The 25,336-nt window shown below is 39.4% G+C and overlaps 1 protein-coding gene across 1 annotated transcript; it reads right to left on the bottom strand.

Annotated features, from left to right (window-relative positions):
• Positions 1–1,869: 1,869 nt before the first annotated feature.
• On the bottom strand, positions 1,870–25,336 carry SLC10A2 (solute carrier family 10 member 2). The gene is made up of 6 exons (XM_033177303.1): positions 24,364–25,336; positions 16,471–16,589; positions 10,816–10,904; positions 9,432–9,607; positions 7,473–7,630; positions 1,870–4,145 (listed from the first exon to the last, which is right to left on the bottom strand). The coding sequence occupies exons 1-6, from the start codon at positions 24,738–24,740 to the stop codon at positions 4,018–4,020; spliced, it is 1,047 nt and encodes a 348-aa protein (XP_033033194.1). The 5' UTR covers positions 24,741–25,336; the 3' UTR covers positions 1,870–4,017.

Raw genomic sequence — 25,336 nt, 5'->3', positions numbered from 1 at the left:
TTGTTATTATCAGCACTTTTTTCTTTTTAGTTATTTTACTGGGCGTGCAGTGGTACCTTATTGTGGCTTTAATTTGGATTTATCTAATATTAAGTCATGTTGAGTATCTTCTCATGAATGTACCTCCCATTGCCATGTGCTTGTTTGCTTTTAGTACCATTTTTTGCTGAAGTGTCTATTCAAATTCTTCTGCTCATTTTTCAGTTGGGTTCCTTGACTTCTTATTATTGAGTTTCAAGAGTTCTTTATGTATTTTAGGTCAATTATATTATAATGTGCTTTCGTATGTTTTAAATATATTTTTTAAACCTTAGAGCTGTAGATTGAGCTCATGTAATTTACAAGAAATGTCTTTTATATTTCTTAGTTAGCAGAGAAACCAGTCAACTACATCAGACTTTTTGTCAGAAAAAAATGTTTGACTTCTCTTTTCAATCTTAACAATATATCAACATGGGCCTCTGTGTTGACCATTTCACATCTGAATTCCAACTTAACATAAATAGATAGGCTCAAACATTTGTCATAGTTTGGTATCTCTTGGAGGAAAAAACCCCTGTGTCCTCTTCCAATGTCTCTAACCAATGCTACTTTATTTGCTCTCAGAGTATTACTCTCAAGGGTGATGGCTTTTGTGGGTAAATATTGGGATGGAAGTGCTGGCATGTTAAGGGAAAATTGTCTTCAATCCTAGACCACTTTATAGTATTTATATATCAAAATGTTTGAACACAAGCCCAAATACTTCATTTCTCAATCGTGAGATACATTCCTATACAAATATTCCAACACGGGCCCAAATACTTCATTTCTAAGTCATTGAGTACATATCTATACAATAGGGAAAAATAAGCTTTTCTCAGGTATCAATATTTTGAGTTGTTTGTTTGGTGTTAAAAAAAATGTTCCTACCCTTGACCAATGTACCATAGTAAGATTAGGCCTGAGAATAAGGCCTGGCCGTGAAAGAGGAGGTGGAAATGGAGAACCCAGGACAACTCAGACACTGGGCATTTCAGGCAGGGCAGTTTCTGGAAGGCATACATCTGGAAGTTGAAGAAATGGAAACTTACTCCCTATCTATGCCTGCATACCCTTTGAACAATTGCATGAACTCCCAGAGGTAACCATACCACAGTTTGAAGTTTGCAATTTGAAGACTGTTGTTCTAAACTTATGTGGTTTTTGAAAAGGTGAAGGATTGAGAAGCAATGGGATACCAAATATTCCAAGGAGATAAATTGTTTCCTGCTGGAAGAGAGTGAGAGTTTCCTAGATGGAAAAGAGAATGATGTCTTTGAGGAGGAGTCAAATGAGGTTGATAACCTGAATTTCTTCAAGTCTCGTTTATGAGAGATTTTAATGCAAGAGCTCCATAATTCTTTGTGTATGTGTATATTATATATATGACATATATATAATATATACATATATTATCTACCACCATTTTGTAGGAGGTGAAAGCTTTATTTATAAGTTCATGAAATACTTTTATTATTTTAAATAGGCTATCATTGTATATATATATATACACACACATATGTATATGTATATACATCACCATTTTGTAGAAGATGGTGACTTCATATGTAAGTTCATAAAATACTTTCATTATTATTTTAAATCAGCTATCACTGTCAAACTATTTTTAAGAGTCTTTAATTAATGTTCCCCCAGATGATTTCTGGAGGAAAATCCCAGTCAGTATCAGTGGGAGACCGAGTTACGAGAGTGTTTAATTAAGAGTTTCTTTCAGGCACTTTTCAAAGAACTATTTAATATCTGAGAAACTCCACCTTATTTGTATCTCTAGAACTGAGCAGTGAGAAAATCTTGACACAAGTCACAAAGATTCAACTAGACCAAACATTACAAAAATCATTTTCATTTATTTAAGCCTTTAAAATAAAATATTCATTTAATATGATACTCACAGAAGCAATAAAATACATAATTTAATTGACTTTTCAAATTCTTTTAAAAATAGAGAGCTATTGTTTTAGAAAGCTCGGCTATTTTTCTTCCCACTAGCATGGTAGGGAAAAAGACACAAGTCACAAGATACCGCATCATGTAAGAAAGCCAAGTTCTGTCTCATTCACCTGTCTGGATCAACAGGGAGGAGAAACCTGCTTGCTGCAGTTGCTGGCATCCGGCACCTTGATTTTGGGTATGTCGAAATTACAATATGAGTTCTCAGGGTCCCTTTAGTTCACCTGTCTATTTTCTGATGGGATGAGAAATGTGTAGGAGGTACTTAGCCGCTAGACTGAAAATCTTCCTTTCCATCATTGGGAGCATATTCTTTGACACTCTCTAAGAAGGAAATCTGTACTCCCTCTCCTCCACTATCTCTTAAAATTATTTAGTGCATTTTGTATTTGTCTAATGATGGAAAAACATGAAGTATTTATTCAACTGTAAATGGAAACCTAGCATAAAAAGATAAATGCTATGAAATTTAAAAGCAGAATCCCTCATCCCTCTACTGGAAGAGCTAAGTTGAGTTCCTGTTTCCATAATGCATGGGTGTGCCAGCAGGATCTGAACTCAGAACATGCAAATGCAAAAAGCCCTTTTAGCCAAAACACTTGAAATGGACTCTATGAGGCAGTGAAAATATCCGATGCAAAATGAAACCAAACTACTAAGGACTGAGTGGTTAAGATTGTGTACTCTGATTGCTGCAGAAAGAGGGAAAGGAAATTACATTTGATCTTATAATTGAAAGCTCAACACTTAACAAGTTATTTTCCCCTGGCAACCAGAAACCCCTGCTGTCATCAGATGCTCATGGCTTCCCTTGGCTACACCTACTTACAGCATCCAAACAACTTGCCTGGCTGGTGGGGCCCTTCTGACTTTAGGGCCCTGGGACATGTTCTCTGTTTCAAATACTGTTGAATACTCATTTCCTGATCACTCCCAGACTTGATTCTTCTTATGCTACTTACTCCTGCACATCTAATTGGCTCTAATTAAGCATTTCAACCGGGTTTCTGTTACTTGTGTTTTCTATGTATTTTATACTATCACCCATTGAATTAATTCCTACAGTAGACTCATGCTGTTTCTCCCAATACTTCTGTCTTTGCACCTCCTGCCACCTCCCTGACCATGTTGCTTACTGTGGGTGGTCACTGTGAACTGAATAGTTGTCATATTAGCTATGTGGACCCGCTGCACACAGGAAAACCTTGAGGAAGTCCCTCTTCCAGGTTTGAAGAGCTCTTTGCCAAATACAAACCATTTGAAAGAATTGTGTTTTTCCTTGAAAGATCTAGTGGGTATCGCTGGACCCCTGAGGTAGAGCAACAGATGTGCAATATTCCTGCTGAGTTAAGAGCCTGCATCCAATATGGTTATTGAATTCTACTTCGTAATAATTTCCTCTCAGTTCTGCTTTTGGACTGTCACTGGAGAAGGCAATTTTTTAAAAATACAGAAGTCAGATATTTGTCCATGGTATATTACATAGTTATATAACATAGTTATATAAATAAATGGGTTGCAAAGCTTTCAAAATAATGATTAAAATGTCAGTGAATGATGTTCGTGTCAATTTTTATAATCATAAACACTGAAGAAAATCTTGACCACTATAACAATAATAATTCATTACATCTACTTTAACATACAGAAAGTCAGGTCCTCATCTCTGGGCTAGGAGATTCTGTGTAAGAATTCAGTTTTGGTGTGACGAAGTTCTCATTCTCAGTGTTCCCTATGTCAGGTTTAGCTTGAGAATATTATGGGGGAATATTTCAATGATAATATATCTATATGAGTATACATACATATATAAAACATACGTATATATATATATGAAACAATATTTGTCCCTTTAAAGAATTGGGCCACCAGTCACTTGATACTGAAACCAATACATGAATTCAAATGAAATTCAGATTTCCACTTTAACTCTTTTCTGCCAACTGTCCTACCAAAACAAATAATTAAATATAGTTATGGTTTAAGAATGTAATTTAGAACTCGTCTTTTTTGTCCACTTGATGTCTACTTTTCATCGGGTTTAAATCCTCCATTTATCTTATAAAACGATGGCTCCGGCTCCGTTTCATTTTCTTTGCTCTCTGGAACTTCTGCCTTGTTTTTTCCATGATATTTCTTGTATGCCACATAAGCTAGAAAACAATACACAGGAGGTTCAGTAAATTTTATAACAATAAACTGCAAAATTACTTTGCATAGAGATTATAACCTATGATTCACATGGCAGATCACATTTTCTGTAGACTGGAGGCTGCTTAGAGAAAGGAATCACCATTCTTAGTTCTATGGTTACTCATGGTGAGAGGGATGACTGCACTTCAGGAAGACCTAGCGTAAATCTTTATGAGACATTTGCTCAGGGCAGCCACAAGCCTTCTTCAGGCATTCAGCCCTGCACGTGGTACTTGACAATGATGAGAACAATAGCGAGGATTTATTGTGTACCACCATATCCCAGTTAATGTGCTAGTTCTTAATAAATATACACACGGTGCAGTGCAACCTCCGGACTTTGGTTCGATGGTCTGCTGTAGAAGGACTTGAACTAGAACAACATTCCAGTTCCCTCTCTGCCTTCATTCAATCTTCATTCCTGGAGAGAAGACTCGGCTGATGGGTGATCAGCCTTCCTCTTTTCTGTTTAGCTCCTGGTCTCTGGTAGCAAGCATTTCTTGGCTTATTTTTAAGGGCAGCTCATCAGGGTAGGCTCTGCCCTGTGAGGCAAGACCTGTGGTGTCTATGTATGTGTGAGTACATGTCTGCACATGTGTGAGGCAGTGGAGGAAAGGGCGGTTTCAACAAGCCCATTTGGTTGCAGATTCAAGTCATGTTTTTCAATTAAGTTTTATCCATAGTAAAAGGGCTATTTTGTTATCTGAATATCTGATTTTTCTTCTGCTTCTCAATTGGTCACAAAGGCAAGAGGAGGACAGAAAATACTAGTTATAGGGCTCCTCAAATTCTAATGCCTCACATATAAAATGGCCATAATAATATTATCTACCTCATAGGGCAATTGTGGACATTAAATGAGATAAAATTAAATGCCTAGCATGGTCTGTGAAGAATAGTAAATGCTCAATAAATGTTAACTTTCCTTATGATACACAGCTGAGAGAGACAATGACTTGCTTCAAAGATCTTATTAACCCAAGATCAATATCTCCTTTAGGTTGGTCCCTGAACTTCTGGTAATATATTATTTTCGAAGCCAGTGAACCACACTATTGAATTTAATAGAGCTTGTGGTCAATTTGAAGATCCGCCACTTATTATAAACTGTTTTGAGCTGAGAGTCCCTCGGCTTAAACTTATGCCAATGATTTCATTTAACCAAACTATACCTCTTATTTGTCCCTTTTTCTTTCCCCTCCTTCTCTCCCTGCCTTCCTCCCTCCTTCCCTCCCCCATCCTTCCTTTTTTCCCTTTTCTTTTTTTCCTCTCCTTTATCCAAAAAATATTTAGAATCCTAGTCTTATCACCAAAATATGTTTCCAGGCATTGTATACACTTAACAAAGATTCCTCCCTTAATTTTATAGTTACTGATATAACTGTGGGAAATTTCAAGACCGAGTTGAGTGCTCCCTTTTCCTCATTCCTTCAGCTTGATTTTTTATTAATCAATCTCTTTGGAGTTAGTTTTCAACTAGTGCATTTACTTAATTGTTCTATCAACCAGTCCACTTTCTTTGGCTTATCTATTAGACACCATTCAGTAATTATTTGGAAAAATCCCACTGTGTGCCAAATTGGCAGAGCTCTGTACAATCAAACAACGTTATTATACAGAAAACAAGGTAATTAGGCCTGGACTCCTGCTTCCTGGAGCAGCCATAAATCTGTGGAATGTTTTCAGTGGATCCAGAGTATTCTATTCCAGAAAGGAAGCCTTTGCTTTGAGAATGACATTCAAGACAGTAGTGCAGAGGAGATCCACATCCGAGGGCAGGTTGAAGAGCTGATGAAGTTAAGTAGAAAAGTCGGGCGTGGTGGCACAAGCCTGTAATCCCAGCACTTTGGGAGGCCGAGACGGGCGGATCACGAGGTCAGGAGATCGAGACCATCCTGGCTAACACGGTGAAACCCCGTCTCTACTTAAAAAATACAAAAAACTAGCCGGGCGAGGTGGCGGGCACCTGTAGTCCCAGCTACTCAGGAGGCTGAGGCAGGAGAATGGCGGGAACCCGGGAGGCGGAGCTTGCAGTGAGCTGAGATCCGGTCACTGCACTCCAGCCTGGGCGGCAGAGCGAGACTCCGTCTCAAAAAAAAAAAAAAAGAAAAGTAAAGCAAAACCATATTTTTAGTAGAGACGGGGTTTCACCATGTTAGCCAGGATGGTCTTGATCTCCTGACCTCCCAATCCGCCCGCCTCGGATCCCGGTCTCTACTAAAAATACAAACACAAAATTAGCCGGGCGTGGTGGCGGGCGCCTGTAGTCCTAGCTACTCGAGAGGCTGAGGTGGGAGAATGGTCTGAACCTGCTAGGCGGAGGTTGCAGTGAGCCAAGATCTTCAAAGAAGATCATTATGAAATGGTGCACTCCACTGCACTCCAGCCTGGGTGACGGAACAAGACTCCATCTCAAAAAAAAAAAAAAGGTAAAGTAAAGCAAAACCACACAAAACCAAACTGGATCTCTGGACATTTAGTGACTTAACATTTACATTAGTTTTGTTGTGTGCTTTCACTTTATATTCCCCATTAAAATGTCATGAGGCTTTAAAAACTAGCTTTTTAATTAAAAAAATAGAATGTAAAAATAGAGGTTAGATATTATCAGCCCTTGGAAAGGAAAATGTAGAAAGAATTTTCAACTAGGTGAAGGCCAGTGGGTGGTGGGGCCTGATGGGAGACCCTGGGAGCTTCATGTCACAGGGCAGGAGAAGTAAGAATTACTTAAACTACACCTAGCACTTTACGTGAAGAATATTTTTGCTTCAACCACTTCAATTATATGGGTATTTAAATATATATATATATGTGTGTGTGTGTGTGTGTATACACATATGCACACACACATATCTGCCTTGTAAGTTAGCCTGTTAAATTTTCTTTGCATACCAGTTTTCTGATAAATATCCTATATTTGTAAAGCATATCAAGAGAATGTTTTGTAAAAGATCCCAAATCCTGAGTTCCTGGGTGCACGATAAAATGGTGCACAATAAAACGGTCCGGACAGGTTCCTCTGCCTTCCTAATTACTCAGGAAAAGAAAGTCAATGGAGAGAATTGACCTCCATTACTTTTCACTTAAAATAATCTTTGCTAGAATCTTTTGGTAAAACTGCCATCTTCTCATCAGCAATTGGAAAGTCATGATAACATGACGGTGGCTTTTTCCTCTCATATTGTACAATTCACCACCAGGAATAGGGAGTTTTTAAACAATGTTGTTTTAGCAACTCCAGGATTTTTCACAGATCATCATGAAATGGGATCGGCATGATTCCTTACCTCCTACGAATATTGCAGCAAATGCGATCTGGAAAATGCTGTAGATGAGCGGGAAGGTGAATACGACATTGAGTTCCTCAGGAGTGAAGGAAAGCTGAACGATGGTGGAACATAGCTGCGTGTTCTGCATCCCTGTTTCAAAAGCAACCGTTCGGCACCTAAAGAAGACGTTAAGAGAGCATATGTTTTAGTTGTTGTTTTGTTATTGTGAAACATTACAAGCAAATATAATAATACGTACCTAAATGTGCATCTTGTCTCTGCTTTTAATGCATATATTTAAGATAGGCTTATTCAATATATAACTTTCTATGGAATAAATATAATACTTATTAATGTATATTATACATCATATCACCTATTGTATATAATATAAATAAATATATTTAATATGTACATATGAAGAGTTGGCTCCTTTACCACAGTGTTCAGTAAGTGGCCAAGAGGTTTCATTTCACCCTTTTCAATTATGATTTTGGTAACAGTGTAGAGCACAGGGTAGCAGCTCAGAAAATGCTCAAGATACGGTATTTGTTGTGGCTGTTTTATTGTTTAATTTGTTTTGTTTAGGCTGGGCTACAGGTGGCTCACACCAGTAATCCCAGCACTTTGGGAGGCTGAAGTGGGAGGATTTCTTGAGCCCAAGTGTCCAGGAGTTCAAGATCACCCTGGGCTGCATAATGAGACCCTGTTTCTAAAAAAACAAGACAAAACAAAAAATTAGCCAGGCAAGGTGGTGTGCGCTTGTAGTCCCAGCTTCTCCGGAGGCTGAGGCAGGAGAATCACTGGAGCTGAGGCTTCAGGGAGCTATGATTGTGTCACTGGACTCCATCCTGAGTGACACAGTGAGACCCTGTCTCAAAAAAAAAATGTTTAAATCTTGACAAAAAGTCTATAAGGTAGAAATTATTGTCCCCACTCTACAGATGATAAAACTCAGAGAAAGAGAGAGTGCTGGGCCTGAGGTCCCCACGGGTGCTGTGTGGTAGGATTGGCAGGCAAGCCCAGGTCTGCCTGACTCAAACACTGCACCCTTCTCGCTGCCCGTTGCCATCCTTTCTTTCCCAACTTCATACGTGCATCTGTCCCTACACCTGTGTTCTCTCTGCCTGTGGATTCGATGGATTAGTCAAAAAGAATTGTTCTTGCCCAGTGTCAAATCCAGAAGTGCAAAACCCAGTCTAATATTTGGCGCCTTTGGAGGATGAGCTCACCCTGCTGCCAGCTGGAGGAACACTTGTCTGTTCCAGGGCAGCCCAACTGCTTTCATTAATGTCACTCCACTCAGAGAATAAGAATGCTTAGCAGTGGAAGAGCCTCATCTGCACGGAAAGTGGAATGGTCCAGAATACTTTGAGCAAAAAAGAGGCAGTCAGTGTTTTCTTTCTGGGGACTTGCGTGACTTTGGAATGAATGGGCCTGTTTAGAATGACATATTCAGAAATAGGATGAATGTGATTGATGAAAGGCTTAGGATTTTGATCCTGTCTTCAGTGTTCGCAGCTGTTTTGGGTTGATTATGTCTCCCTCTCTGCCAAATGCATATGTTGAAGTCCTAACACTCCGCACTTCAGGATGTGACCTTATGTGGAAACAGGGTCATTGCAGACATAATTAGTTAAGATGAGTTCATTAGAGGGGGCCTTCATCCAGGGACTGATGTCCGTATCAAAAGGGGAGTCTGGCCACAGAGACGTGCACTGAGGGAAGACAGAGGAAGAAGACGGCTCTCTGCAAACCACGAGGGAGGCCAACAAGGGATCCCTCCATCATAACCCTCAGAAAGAATCAATCCAGTGACACCTTCATTTTCACTTCTAGTCTCTGAAACTGCCAGACAATAACAGTCTCTTGTTTAAGTCACTGAGTTTGTGGTTCTGTCTTATGGCAACTCTGGCAAAGGAATACAACAGCTATTACAGATTAAAATTCCCAATGTGATTTACTAAAGTGCCATACCTGTGCCAGGATAGACCAGCGATTCTAGCTAGAACAAGCCCCAGGGAGTAACCTGCCACAGGAAATATTGTCCCTATAATCCACAATTTGGGAGCGATGATCCAGGCACTTTGGTACAATATTCCTCCAACTACAGCTATGAGCACAATAAGGATGGCGCCCGCAATGGACCCGATCTGAAAAAAAGGGAACAAGTGAACCCAGCAATCATGAGTCAAAGCAAATCCAAGTATGTTTGTTAGAGACGAAACCTCAGCAGTCTCCTTGCCCTTGGGGAAAGTGATGGTAAAGTTGTCTTTCTATGTGCTTCTAGCCCGGAGGCTGCAATCAGGCCACTGGAAATCCTGGTGCTTGTCCCATGCTTTAAGCTTTAATTACACAACAGGACAAGTAGCATCCATTTGCAATTAGCCTGAATATTTTCTGGCTTGCAAATTATCCTTGTCAGAACAAAAAGACAACCCATTTCTATGAGAACCTGGAAGACTTGGCCTCTGGATTCAACTACTCCTATTCTGTTTCCTTCAGTAAATCAGGAACTTTCTGAACTGTAGTTCAGATAAAATCTCGCCCCAGCTTCCTTTTATGATTGTTATGATAATGAGAAAATGGGTATAGAACTCTATACAACTTTAAAAAAGGTATAAGCAAATGAAAAGCACTGTTGTTATTTTTTTTCTCCTTTTCACATTTAAAACAAAATTTGGAGATTATAAACATATTTTTTTGTCAAGAGAAGTAAGGAATACAATGGACTTACTTTGCCCCCTGAGCAGCAGAATTTATCTATATTATCTACAACCACATCCAGATCATCTAGCTAGAATATAGTTAGTGAAGGGGAGTGAATGGTTACTATATAAATAGCATTTACTGATTGCCAGCAATGAAATGGCCATATGGATACAGATATAAGAAAGATAAGTTCTATTTTCTAAGAAAGCCATTTAGATATATTGTATAACACAAATTCACATAACAGAGATAACAGTAATATGTGGTGAGGACAGAATAGAGTAAAATCAGGAGGTGATAGTTCAGTTGAGTGTCTTAAAGAATGGGTAGAAATTTTTCCTGTGACTGCAATAAAGAAGGGCATGCTAGGCTGGGTGCAGTGTCTCCTACCTGTAATCCCAGCACTTTGGGAGGATCAATTGAGCACAGGAGTTCAAGAACAGCATTAGCAACACAGTGAGATCCCAGCTCTCTCCTCTACACACATACAAAGAAGGGCATTCTAAAAGAGAAGACTGCATGGCTGGTGACTTCAGGCCTCCACTCAACAGTAATCATATAATGAGAATAAAAGCATTTCCTGGATGGAAAACCCTATCGTTCTGATTGTCATCGTGGAACACTTAACGGTGTGAACTAGGATACTTACTTTAAGTATGATCTTTGCTTTTTGGGGCCATTTGTGATTAACAAACATTCCAATGGAAACAGGAACAACAAGAGCAACCAGAGACGTACCTAAAGATGACAGAAGGGCAATGTCATCAGCAGAACAGGTGACACAGGAAAGAGAAACACAGAAGAACAAACAGCCTGAAGAAGGCCTAAGTAGTATTTCAGTCTTCCTTCTTGAATACACAAAACAGTATACAGAATTACACACACACACACACACACACACACACATTCACTCTACTTCTTCACCCACTCCAGTAAATAATTTAATATTATTGGTAGATAATTGATAATATCAATGCTGTAAATTCTTTCACTAAATTCTGCATTAATTTTTTAGAGTTTCTTATATTGCCAGTATACGTTAATTTCAGTTTGTCAGAATCTTGGCTTCTTTAGTCTTTGGATCTTTATAGCTCTAGGAAGAATAGCTCACCAAGGTTTGTGTGTGTGTGTGTGTGTGTATGTATATGTGTGTGTGTGTGTGTGTGTATGGCATACAAAGATGATATTTTACATTTGTTTGCTAGTTCATGGTAGTAGAAATAAAAAGTAAATTTAAAATATTGTAGAATGAAAGAAAATGTCCAAAATTAGCTCAAGATCACCAGGTATTCTGACCTCTCATGACTTCTGGTTAAAAATAGCTTTAGTTATTCAAATTTACAGCAGAGAGGTGAGAATATAAGTTGAGAAAGCATGCTTTAAATTTTCCATGAGATAATATATCTGACGACCTCTCATGTAATTATAGTTCTTTGCAGTAACATGCTCATCCGGCCAGATAAAAGAGTCATACTTCAATTTCACTACGTTAAATTTACTGCTGTTCTTGCATCATATGGTTTGTTTCTCCATGTTATTTAACACTCATTTGTCCAATAGCTGATTTCATATAATTTAGCACCAACAACTTCTAACTTTTCCTAGGTTGTTTCTTTTTCAAACATCCTTTTAAAGCAGTATAAGAAGGTGATATTGAACAGTGACATTCTGAGAGTGGATGTTGCATAGTATTGATTGAACTAAGTAGAGTGAGCTAGGACTGGAAAACAGATTCTAGAACCCAAAGCAATAGATATTCATTTAAAGTGAATGCAATAATGATGAAAACATAATTTCCTTGTAGTCTTCTAGCCCTCCTGGCAATATAAGGGGCAGTGATGACTTTTGCACAGAAATTAGTCAGCAGAATTAAATAATGACTAAGGGTACTAAGAGTAGGAAAAAAGATAAATGCGGGGGAGTAAGGAGGGAATAATGGGAAAAAGGATGTGAAAGAGAAGCATTGGCACACACACTGCTGAGATGCCCCAGAAAACCCACTCTTGGGTATCCTTGCATCCTGCTGTTTTGGGAGTGATATGGTTTGACTCTCTGTCCCTACCCATATCTCCTGTTGAATTATTATCCCCAGCTGGAGGATTACAATTAGAGGAGGGCTCTGTTGGAGGAGGGGCCTGGTGGGAGGTGATTGAATTGTGGCAGCAAACTTCCCCCTTATTGTTCTTGTGATAGTGAGTTCTCATGTGATCTGGTTGTCTACAAGTGTGCACACATCCCTCTTTACTCTCTTTCTCCTGCTCCAGCCATGTAGAGAGTGCCTGCTTCCCCTTCACCTTCTGCCACGATTGTAAGTTTCCTGCGGCCTCCCCTGCCGTGCTTCCTGTACAGTCTGTGGAACTGTGAGCCAACTAAACTTCTTTCCTTTATAAATTACCCAGTCTCAGGTAATTCTTTATAGCAATAAGAGGACAGGTGAATACAAGGAGGAAACACCCTGCCCTGGATCTTTAGACCATTGCCTAAATTTTTGAAGTTTGTAGGTCTTAAAACCTTCTGGATATATGACTTGTTTGTGATGTGGTAGTTTAAATCTAGGTGCAAGTCCTGTGCTAGGAATGTTAGTGTGGTTAGGTTTTCGTCCTATATTTTAATGTGCTGATTCTGTTTGGCCCCTCCTGCTAAGAGTCTTCATCTCTTTGAGGCAGCCCAAGCCAATGGGATAACACAAAAGCAGCACCACCTGCCGAAATCCATGGCAGAATTGCTTCTCCTGTCCTGACCAGATGAGGCCAGGTGAGGTTTTTCAGGGACCTGGGGTTGACTGGGAAAGGGACTCTGTTTTTCTTTACACCCACAGTGTGTGGCTCCTGCTTGTAGAGGTGGATGTTTTAACTTTGGTCTCCAGTGGGCCAGTAATCTTGTTCTTTTATTTCCCCAGGCTCTGTTTGTTTTATGTATGCCTCATATGCTGATGCTCTCTCTGTAAAATGCCTGTCTATGTAGATGAAAAAGCATCCACTCCTGGTTACACATTGAATCCATAACTTGGTCTTTAATCAGGTTTACACAGTAGATATCAGAGGAAGGAAAGGTAGAAAGAAGAATGAGAATGAAAAAGGGTGGTGGTGAACGGATTCATGTGGGGGGACTGGGAGTCAGATAGATTTGGAGCTGAACATTTCTGTCTTCCCAAACTGTGGGAACTGTGTAAGACGTTGAACCCCTCTAAGCTTTGGTTTCCTTATTTGTAAAATGGGCGGAGTTATGTCTGCCTCACAGTGCTGTTGTGATCATTAAATGATGAAATGGCTATAAACTTCTTGGCACAAGACACTTACAAATGTGGAGTAGAGAGGAGTAAGTACAACAATTTGCAGCAGTAGTTTTATTTTAGTGGTACCAGCTGCATGGTCTGCCTCCTCCCCATCCAGATGTCAGCATCTGAGGAGGCTCGCAGGTGTTTACTAGATCACTGGAGCATGAAGTTATACCAAATACGTCTGCCCATAGAGCTGTGTAGAGAATAGACTGCGGGCTATTCCAGCTTCCTAGTGACCCTGGGCAAATAATTACCCTGAGCCACAATTTAGAAAGCAGTGATAACATCTTGTGAAGCAGTCAGTTCATTTATTTTCTGTGTTAAATAACTAGAAAAACCAACAGCAAAAAGGTGAGCTTGGAGGCCTGGGCACAGGGTTAATATCTGTAGAAAGTAAAAAGTTTCCTCTTCCAAGTTTCCCTTCTTGTTAAAGGAAAATAATAATAATAATAATGAACATTAGAGATAATTTCTTTTAAAGACTAACTTCCTTTAAGCCTCCTTGCTTTGTGCTAATAACTCTTTGTTAAGCCCTATTCTATGTAGCTGTTAGATATAAAGGAATAAGTACATTCTGTGTCCTTGTACTTTAACCAAGTTATTTGTGCTGAACATGCTCACAGGCATGTTCCAGCTCACAGCATATGCCCCTTCCTTATTTGGAAATATTATTACTTTTCTAAGTCCTTTCACAAGCGACTTCCTCTTTTCCTTTGTTCTCCATTGCCTATACCTATTTAGAAAAGTTTTAAATTATTAGCCAGTCGAGTTTTAGCCTAGACTGTGAGGTCTGGCTCCAGCCAATGGAGAGAGGAGACAGTAGTTGGGACAAGCTGCATAAAGCATACAAATTGCTTCCCTCCATTGTTCAGGTGTGCTCTTGCCATTGTTTCATCTGTGAGGAGCACTCTTGCTGCAGAAAGTAAAATTGCCTTGCTGTGAAAACTTCTGGTCTGAATGCTGATTTTTCCTTGCAGTACCGAGGAACAAGCATTCTGTTTCTGAATAAACATTTTACATATAACAATATGTTTGTTTTTGAAACTTCTTTCTTTTTCCCTTTTCTTTTCTCTCTTCCTATTTTTCTTTTCTTTTCACTCTTGACCTCTTTTATGATGACCTTTTCCTCCATTGAGGTGCTAATTGATTTTTCATTTTCTCCTTATTTCAAAATTTATTCACATTACAGAATGTGGTATAAGTCTTTCACACTGTAGTTAGAATTATTCAGTATTTCCATGAGCCATTTTCCAGAAGGGAATGTATATCAAGAGGAGAATATTTTATGGCTTAAATTATTAAATTATTATAGTGAGTAATATGGAATCAAAATTCCTCACTCAGCAGGCAGATTCTTTGAGAGGGATATAATAGTTCCACTCACGTTAATTATGGTTTTTAGCTCTGTGGAAGGCGTCGACTGAGAGAGAGGCTAGAGAGTCAAGCGGCGTGAAGGCCAAGGCAGGTGGTCGTGGAGGGTCACCCTAAAGTCTGTTGTCAGGAGGTTATATATGATATGAAGGTTCTCTCCAGGGGTCAGAAGAATCTTGTGTATCAAAAAACCACACTGAATAGGGCATATCAAGGAGGACAATTCTTTTTTATGGTCTAATGGTAATGGTAAGAGTAGGAGAGAGAGAAAAGGCTACAAACATTGTAATACAGATCATCCCCAATTAGTATTCACAAAGTTTGTTCTAATTCAGTTGTATATTTCCTCAATCACACTAAATCATGGAAGCAGTCTTTCTTGGAAATGGAAGGCATTTCAGCTCAGCTTCTCATCCCAATAGGAGTCCCTCTTACAAGCATCCAGGTGGCTCACCATTTAGCCTTTGCTTGGATGCTTTCTTCAATGGGAAACCCACACCTTTTTGAGGCAGCTCATTGGGATTTGTTTCCAAGATCAGTGGGGAAAAAAAATCCAGGTATTTAGCGTGTAGTGTACCTGGTGATTGTTACTGATGTACTATTTGGCTACATCTTGTCTTTTATTCATGATAGTTCTATGGGAAATGCCTATTCCTGGTATACCAGGAATTCTCTTGTTCTTCTCTTGACCCTTGTCCCTAAGTTACAACAATAACTTAATCTCCCACTATAATTTGTTTCCCCAGAAACAGAAAATAAGTTTTTTGGGATGGGGGTGAAATGAGACATAATCATTACTAGTAAATTTGACTCCTGGAGCATGAAATACAAACTTTGCCATTAAATCAACTTTTGCATCAAGGTGTGGCTCACAGTCGAGTGTTAGAAACAGTGTGTTTCGTCTAGTGGTTTTCTATTGTGATGCTCTGGACTGTTTACTCAGTGCTCTACTTTGAAACCATTATGTGATTTTAAAAAATTTCTTCAGGCTGGGCGCGGTGGCTCATGTCTGTAATCCCACTTTGGGAGGCTGAGGTGGGTGGATCACTTGAGGTCAGGAGTTCGAGACCAGCCTGGCCAACATGGCAAAACCCCATCCCCACTAAAAATACAAAAATTAGCCAGGCGTGGTAGTGCATGCTTGTAATCCCAGCTACTAGGGAGGCTGAGGCAGGAGAATTGCTTGAACCCAGGGGGTGGAGGTTGCAGTGAGCCGAGATCATGCCACTGCACTCCAGCCTGGGTGGCAGAGCGAGACTCAGTCTCAAAGGAAAACAAAATTTATTCAATTCAAGTGTCTGGATGCAAAATCCTATGACCATGAACTAGTGCCACTGTGGGTTAAGGAATAGGTGGAGGCTCCCACGTCCCCAAAGCTTAAGCCTCCTCAGTCCAGACTGACAGGGCTGGGGAGGAGGCTCCTCTCCCTCGTGACTCAAATTGAAGAAAAAACAGGTTATCCCATAAGGTCAAGGTTTGGAATTTACATTCTGCCAACACTCTTCAAACGCAGGGGTGACTTTATAATGAAATCGGGCAGAAACTCCTGCTAGGGCAATAACAGTCGGGTGTGAGCCTGGTCTGAGAGCCTAGCAGGGGGTAAGCGGAGAATTTGAGGGTAACAGTCAACAGTCTTGCAGAGGGACGACTTACCTATGTTATCATAGGGAATTACGATGCTCCCAGAGTCGACCCACATTTTGGTATAGATAAGGAGGCACAGAGGCATCATTCCGAGGGCAAGAAGTGTGGAGCATGTGGTCATGCTGACGCTGAAAGGCAACGGGCAGATTGATACACCCACCTATGTGTTCTAGGAAAGACACTGTTTTAGTGCTATTTTTTAATTTAACTTTTATTTTAAGTTTAGGGGTAGGTGTGCACGTTTGTTATATCGGTAAACTTGTGTCATGGGGTTTGTCATACAGATTATTTCATCGCCTAGGTATGAAGCCTAGTACCCATTATTATGTTTTCTGACCCTCTCCCTCCTCCCATCCTTTACCCTCTAATAGGCCCCAGTGTGTGTTGTGCCCCTCTGTGTGTCCATGTGTTCCCATCATTTAGCTCCCACTTGTAAGTCAGAGCATGCTGTATTTGGTTTTCTGTCCTTGTGTTACTTTGCTAAGGATAATGGCCTCCAGCTCCATCCATGTTCCTGCAAAAGACATGATCTCGTCCATTTTTATGGCTGCATAGTATTCCATGGTGTGTATGTACCACATTTTCTTTATCCAGTCTACCATTGATGGGCATTTAGGTTGATTCTATGCGTATACTATTGTAAATAGTGCTGCAATGGACATATGTGTGCGTGTGTCTTTATAACAGAACGATTTGTATTCTTTTGGGTATATACCCAGTAATGGGATTGATGGATTGAGTGGTATTTCTGTTTTTAGGTCTTTGAGGAATTGCCACAGTGCTTTCCACAATTGATGAACTAATTTACACTCCCACCAACAGAAGAAAAGTGTTCCTTTTTCTCGGTAACCTTGCCAGCATCTGTTAATTTTTGCCTTTTTAATAATAGCCATTCTGACTCATGTGATATGGCATCTCATTGTGGTTTTGATTTCCATTTCTCTAATGATCAGTGATGATGAACTTTTTTTCATGTGATTGTTGGCTGCATGTGTGACTTCTTTTTAAAAGCACCCGTTCCTGTCCTTTGCCCGCTTTTTAATGGGTTTGTTCGTTGTTTTGTTGGAATATAATTAAACTAAAGAGCTTCTGCACAGCAAAGGAAACTATCAACAGAGTAGACAAACAACCTCCAGAATTGGAGACAATTTTTATTTTTGATTCATGATAAGGAAGTCCTGCAAGAATCTGTCTCAACCTATAGCATCATCTGGTGTGCTGAACAGAAATACACATGTGCTGGAGTGTATTCAGGGCCTGGCCTTGAGCACAATGGGTCATATTTGGTGTCTTTCCACTTTGCCTTGTGCTATCCTTCCCTCCCCTTTTATTCTTTTTTTTTTTTTTTTTTTTTTTTGAGACGGAGTCTCGCTCTGTCGCCCAGGCTGGAGTGCAGTGGCACGATCTGGGCTCACTGCAAGCTCCGCCTCCTGGGTTCACGCCATTCTCCTGCCTCAGCCTCCCGAGTAGCTGGGACTACAGGCGCCTGCCACCTCGCCCGGCTAGTTTTTTGTATTCTTTTTAGTAGAGACGGAGTTTCACCGTGTTAGCCGGGATGGTCTCGATCTCCTGACCTCGTGATCCGCCCGTCTCGGCCTCCCAAAGTGCTAGGATTACAGGCTTGAGCCACCGCGCCCGGCCTCCCCTTTTATTCTTAAGGGTCAGAAACAGTATTAAACGGTGGGTTAAAAAGTCATCATTAAACAATGTATAAGGTTCGCTGGGTGTGCCATCCTTCAAACATTCAATCAAAGAAAAGCAAACACATTGAAAGCAGCCGACACCATCAGCGCTGCACGTGTCTGACCACGCTGAGATGGAACAGGCCTCCCTGTGCCCCTGGAGTAGAATGCATGTCCGAGGGAGGAGGCCTCGATGTGTTGCCATAAAGCAGAAAAATTACTGCCCAAGTGACCCTAGCTTGAGAAAAGAAGAGGAAACTGACTTAAAAATCAAAAGAAAGCATGCAAGCAGGCAGGGTAGACCTAAATTCTTAACACTGAGTAAGTCACTGACAATTTAGCAAATGTGTGTTCAGAAGAACTAGTGTCTGGTATGATCCCTGCTCAGAGTGTTTTATTTCAGTAAGAGGGTCTGGCTGAGTAGGCTTTCTACATGGAGAAATTAATGCCAAATCATACTATCTCTAGCACTAAGACAGTGGGTCAAAGAAAGATTTCTGGGGAGTGAGTCTTCCTGGTCCTCTTCGAGGTGATCTGTACACAGCATACATTCTCTGCCTTTAAAGCCTGAGCTCGAAAGCCACACAGTGTCTGGGCTGAAAGCAGGCGGTGCCGTGCCACTTAGTGTGTTAATTTGAGTAATTTAGTTGACTTCTCTTGACCAGTTTCCTTATTTAAAATGACTGTAAGGATAGGATGAGCCAACGGTGTCCAGCACTTAGAACAATGCAAAGCACTCTATTAAGAGCTGGTTGCTACTACCATTTTTTTTTTTTTTTTTTAAATAGGGTCTATCTCTGTCACCCAGGCTAGAGTACAGGGTCACTATCTTGGCTCACTGAAGCCTGGGCTCAAGTGATCTTTGCACCTCAGCCTCCCGAGTAGCTGGGATTACAGGCACGAGTCACCATGCCACGCTAATTTTTAAATTTTTTGTAGACATGGGGTTTCACCGTGTTGTTCAGCCTGGTCTCAAACTCCTGGGCTCAGGTCATCTGCTTGCCTAGGCCTTCCAAAGTTCTGGGATTACAGGCAGGAGCCTCTGCACCCTGCATCTCTCTGCTGTGATCATTTATGTTACCATGTTTGTGGTATTTTGTGTTCCACCAAATAGAATCAGGAAACTTAGAGAAATGAGAAATTTCTCTGAAAGGCCCTTCTCCCAACAGGTTGTCATTGAGGTTGTCAAGAGTAGTAATTTCTTAAGGGTATTATGTGTGTACTTGAAAGAAAATGCTAAATATTTATATTACCTGCCCCCCAAAACAACAACACCACCACCACACTATACTAAGAAAGGAGCTAACAATGAGAAATTTTGTTTCGAGGCTTGGAGATAAATTTGCACAGTTTGGCAAAATACAGGGTGGTACAAAGTTCATCAGAGCTTAACTTCTCTAACAATATATTTATTTTTAACCAGAAAGACCTCATTTAAAATAGGTTTAAATAATTTAGATAAAAATACTTGTTTTAGTAGAGCTAAAATATTATAACAGTAACAAATGCTGTGGATGTATTTAAAACTCTAAGCAGTTCAGTCTATTCTGGTTATAGGTTAACTTAATTTAGGTGTAAAATAGATGCTAAGGCAGAATTGTACACCAGACAAACAAGTTAATTTGTTATTAACAGTACTTTGTCCTACTTATAACGAAAGTACTGTAGTTTGAAGGTGATTTTTTTTCTCTCTTCCTTCCTCCCTTCTTTCAGTGTTCTCTTTTTTATCTTTTATTTTTAAAAATATATTAGAATGGATTTAAAGTTGTCCCTATAATAAAATCACTTTTGTTTTTGTGCATCCAATATTTTTTTCTAGAGCGTGGTGGGATTCTGGTGGGGAAGTGAGGAGGGTTTATTAACTGGATCCCAGTGAAGAGAATTCTGAGAATTTTTGTTTTAAAATGTAAGAAAATATTAAAGAAGGAAGTCTTTTTCTGTCTTTGTTTTTCTTTCGAAGATCCTTGACAAAGCTTTAATTCTGAATATTGCTACGACAATCTATGACGTTGTATCATAATTTTGAGTTTGTTGAGAGCAGTTTCTTAAGGATTGTGGTGAGGGACAAAAGAGGATTTGGAGAAGGAAAGGTTTAGACTTGTGAGCAGCCTTGATGAAGAGACCTTGCAGATGAACAGACGAATAGGTGGCTGGAAGTTGATGCTATTTGAATGAATACAAGAACAAAATCAAATCGCTCAAAATGAGATTCGAAACAATTCACAGATAACGAATTTTAAGAAATAATATAGGAGCCTAAATTAGCAAAAGAAAATATCATCTTACACAAAAAATATCTGAAGTTCTATAAAAGGCATGGATATAAAAAATACATATACTACCTTGAACTTATATTAGAATGAGAGAAAAGAGTAAAGTATAAGAGAACTAAAAAAAAAAGACTTGGCCTTAATTTTGACTTCAGTTCTATTAACTGCCAGGGAGATTTTCTTTTGTGTGTATGGAAATAAAAGAAAGAATAAATGTAAATTTAGTGAATGTTGAGGAATTCAGCGAAATCAGTGTTAAGCAATGTAAAAGACTATAATCATATTAGAAGTAAAATACCTAGTGTGAAGGATCTAACATAGTGTATATAAGCAGTGCTAGAAATTGAAGAAATGAAAAGTGATGGAAAGAGCGTAGAGAAAGCTTGTGAGCCTGCATAGGGGTAGTGGGTAGATCTGGGTGATTCCAGTTCTGACTCAGGCACACATTGACTCAATGACCTTGGTCAAGGTTATGAATCTTAACTTTATTATCTGCCAAATGCAGAAAATAATAGTACTAACTTTAGAGGATTCTTGGGAGGATGAAATACATCAACATATTTTGAGTACTTAGCACTGTGTATGGCATATACTTGTGTTTAGTAAATATTAGCTAGTAAAATAAATGCTACTGGAGAGAAACAATTTTTGGTTACTTTGAGGGAAAATAAAGGAAAAAGGCAAACGGTTTGGGGTTAGGTCTCCCAGAGTAGACAGGAGACATTTAGGGGTTGACATAGGAAGGACTGATTGCTGTGAATTTGTGATTAGCCAGAGGGTCGGGTTTCTTGAATATCTAAAATATCAGTGAATGCTCCACTAGAAGCTGAAAAATCTAACAGCATTTGACCAAAGAACAAAGGATGTGGTAGGAAAGTCTATAAAATAATAAAAAGGAATGTAGAAAGTAGGTGGCAGGGAAGGAATTGGGGGCAACTGGGAGAAGGACGCATAAGAATGGATTCCCCAAAGAGGAAGCCAAAGACAGGAAATGAGAAGTCCTTGCAGGGTGTGGCCATTTGCCTGTGTCTGGGTAGAGAGCAGACACAAAGGAGATAAGAAGTTTCTGTGTCCCCTCAACTATGGGTTTTAGCCACCAGCAGATTCACCTGAAATGTTACCTTCTCTTCTCCCTGATGCTTTTTGTGCATGTGATGTCCATGGCGCAGCTGCAACTTAGGTGAAAATATATGTGTACCAATCAGATTCACAAACAACTTTCCAGGCTGGGAGTGGTCAGAAAAGGAGCTGAAATGGTACTTGCTGAATTCCAATGATCAAGTATTATTGTCTATTATTTTTTATTTTTCAAAGTCACTAGAGATTGCAAAATGCAGTGGCTTTCCAGGTTCATAAGAGATGATAGGGTGAGAGGGAAATGTTTTGGTTTCTTCTCCCAAGAACCATAACCAAAAGAGTTAAAACCAGGTGGAATGGTTTTGCTGGCATTGTGTGGCATTAGCTCAATTAGTGGAGCTGCCTGTTAACATAAATAGTCATATCTTCATGCCATTGCTAGAGTTCAAGTGGAGATAGAGAAGGTAAAATTCTAAGTGTACACAATTGGAAATACGAATGTTAGATAGGATTGTATCTAAATAAATTATCAGAAGACTTTGGTTATCCAATTCTTAATCCAGAAGAATAAAAAGTTTTGGAAAACTGTTACCCAATAACTCAGGTTCTACTCTTTTAATTAATTTGTATTAAAGAAATATTGGAATATTGTTTTCCTAACACACAATGCATAATATTATCATCTTACATAGCAGTATAATTTAACCTCTTCTCAATGATTAATACCCATCCTGACAAACATGATTATCGGTTATTCTAAAATACAGTGACAACTTCTTATGTTTGTAGAATAAGTGATATAGAGACTAGAGACTAAATAAGTGCTACAGAAACCAGAGAGAATAATTGATAATTAAGAGAGAATATGTGATAGAGAGATTAAGTGATAGAGAATAAGCAGTAGAGAGATGGCTGTGTGTTGTCAGTGTCTGCTTTACTTTGTAGGTATTTTGATCTGCTCTTTCGCCCTTCCTAACACTCTGCTTCCTTCCTCGCTTCTCATTTCTGGAAAATAGCACAACAGAGCTTTAGAATAAAAATAGTTATGTAGGTCCTGCATAAGCAGCGTTTATGAGATTAATTGAAATTTATTTTGGGTGTGCAGTGTCTTTTATTGGGTCTTGTTGAGCTCTGGATAGGTGAGGTTGATCCATGTTGCATTATAGGGCTTATTCTGACTTGCTGGAAGAATTCATTTGCACAGATTTAGCTGGAGGTTTCTACCAAGGCTTCATATTCTACTTTTCGTTCTTATTAAAAAAATAATTTATAGGAATTGTTATGATAGGTAGACAGGATTACATAATCATCTCCTGCTTCAGGAGAAATAAGATTTCCTTAAAACCACAGAAAAATGTAACTTGGAGCTTTTAGGTTAGATCTTACTGTTTTTAGCTCACAGAAGAGAATTCATTTCAATGACCTAATAGTCAGCACCACACACATTTTTTTCTGTCTTATAAAAGGGTTCCATGTGTGGCATTATATTGAGGTACAAAACTCCTCTGCATTAAAAGTTACAAATAGTATGAGAAAGCTGTTTATTGGAGGTCAAGGCCCAGTGTTCCATGTAGCTTGGTTTTCTCAGTGTAATAGTTGCTGGCATTTACAATTCTCACTTCTGTGTACCTGTGTCCAGGTCAAACTAAATCGAAGTCTAAAAAGACCTTATTGTGGTTCACAGATCAACTAAATCTGAATAGCACTTGCCATCCTTTGTTGTTTTATAAGGCTTTCCTTAAAAAAAAAAAAAAAAAAAGCAATTGCACGGTGGATATCATATTAAAAGACTAAGCCATGTGAAGGTATAGGGTTTGTATGACTTTTCTAAAGCTTCTGGAAAAACCAGCACCAGTTGAAATGAGACAGGTTCCTAACTGCTCACTGGGTACTCTATCAATCCAGTGGTTACATTTCTACACTTTGTGCTTCTCTCCTCTGCCTGTAGTAGCTGGGGATGAACAGAGCTAGTCGCCTACTGTACAGTATTTAATAAGCACATGTTGCGTTAGCACCTGGATGGTTTGCAGAAGGAAATGCATACCTTTTAAGGGAAGTGAGGAATTGTGAGCTAAGAAAAAAGACATTTGTCTATTCAACTTTCAGCATTAAATTTCTCAGTCTCGTCACATTAATGCTTCATCTTATTTCTATTAGTTTTTTTTTTTCTTTTCCAGTGCTAGTTCAGACTGGCACAGGATGAATTGGGCAAACATTGCAATTTAGATTACTTTGTGGGAAGTGGAGAAACCATTTTCTGTTTATTTCATAGTAAGGTAAGCATAATTTTTTTAAAAAAGCTACTGTAGGCTTTTCCCCCACTTTTAATGCCAGTAGAGGTGAAACAAATATATGAACTCTTCCTTAGGTTTTATACCAGGAAAATGTTTGCCCAAAGAACTGGCTATATTTGATGGAGTTGATCACTGTCTCACTAGAGGTTCTAATGTTTGACAAACAGTTTTATTTTCTGATTGCACCCAGAGCTCGTCATCATTACAAAGAAAGTGCATTTTGCTTTTTTTTTTTTTCCCTGTTACCAACAGAATAAACCTCCTCAGCTGCAGCTTGTGGTTTGGAAAAGATTACTTTTTTAAAAAAAGCTTTTAATCTTTTCCTAGAGATCAACAGCAATTATGCAACTCCCTGTTAACTGAGTTAGATGTAAAAACACAAACACAAAATATAAATCCCCCAATTCTAATAGCTAAACAGCTGTGCTAGAAGGCATGTGAATGCATTTATTCTGTCCTGTTTAATTCCTTAGTCATACTTTAGATGGGTAGCAAATCAGTTGAACATTCAGTATGCCATAGGCTTCTGGAAGGATTACTCCAAGGTGATTGAGTAGTTAGAGGTGTAGATAATCTTACCTCAGGTCCATATCGCCATCAACCCAATAGGCCAAGATATTGGAGGAAGTTCCGCCAGGGCAGCATCCCATAATGAGCACCACCACGGCCTGGATGGGGAGGATGTCAAAGGCCACAGACAGGATGAATCCTGCGAGGGGCATGATTCCAAACTGACAGAGGAAGCCAACACAAATGCCCCACGGCCGCTTTATGTGCCCTAGAAATTTCTTGATTTCCACGTTGCATCCCATGGAGAACATCACCAAGGCCAGCAGGATGGTCAGCACCACACTTAGGACCACACTTAGGATGTTATTGAAATTGCTGTCAGGTACCACACAGGATGCACCAGAGCAAACTGTTGCATTGTCCACACAGCTGTTCGGATCATTCATTGCTGGGTCTGCTGCTCAAAAGGCCAAGTCCACAGAAGTGCTGGTCCCTGGGCCCTGGCTCTGCTGCCAGTTGAGATAAGCAACGTTTACTTCTACCCCATCAAACTTTTAAACGCCTTCTAAAAATATGTCACTTGGTGTCTCTTTTGAAAGCCACCTTAGGGAAGTAATAAAAAACAATAAATGCTAGGATGTCAGTTTCAAGAGGTAACATTACAACACAGAGCACGTTGTGAATCATGAAATCCCGGCAAAATTATTGGTCAAGACAGAGAGTTATGATTAATCATTTATTGGCATGATAATGAACCATGCCGTATAAAAAGAGCGGCGTTAATGTTTAATGCCACGAAGGTTTGTTGGATAATTTCAGTTAAGTGACACTTAAAATCAACTCCAAATAGTACAGAATCTTATAGGGATTGAGCCATAGGAACCATGCCATATAAAAAGAGCCGTGCTAATGTTTAATGACTGAAGGTTTGTTGGATAATTTCAGTTAAGTGACACTTAAAATCAACTCTGAATAGTACAGAATCTTAGAAGGACTGAGCCATAGGAACACATATTGTTCTCTCATTTTCCTTTCAATAGAA

Source organism: Trachypithecus francoisi, unplaced genomic scaffold, assembly GCF_009764315.1.
Source record: "Trachypithecus francoisi isolate TF-2019V2 unplaced genomic scaffold, Tfra_2.0 Lachesis_group18, whole genome shotgun sequence".
Classification (NCBI taxonomy): Eukaryota; Metazoa; Chordata; class Mammalia; order Primates; family Cercopithecidae; genus Trachypithecus; species Trachypithecus francoisi.
This window is presented reverse-complemented; position numbering and strand designations above follow the sequence as displayed.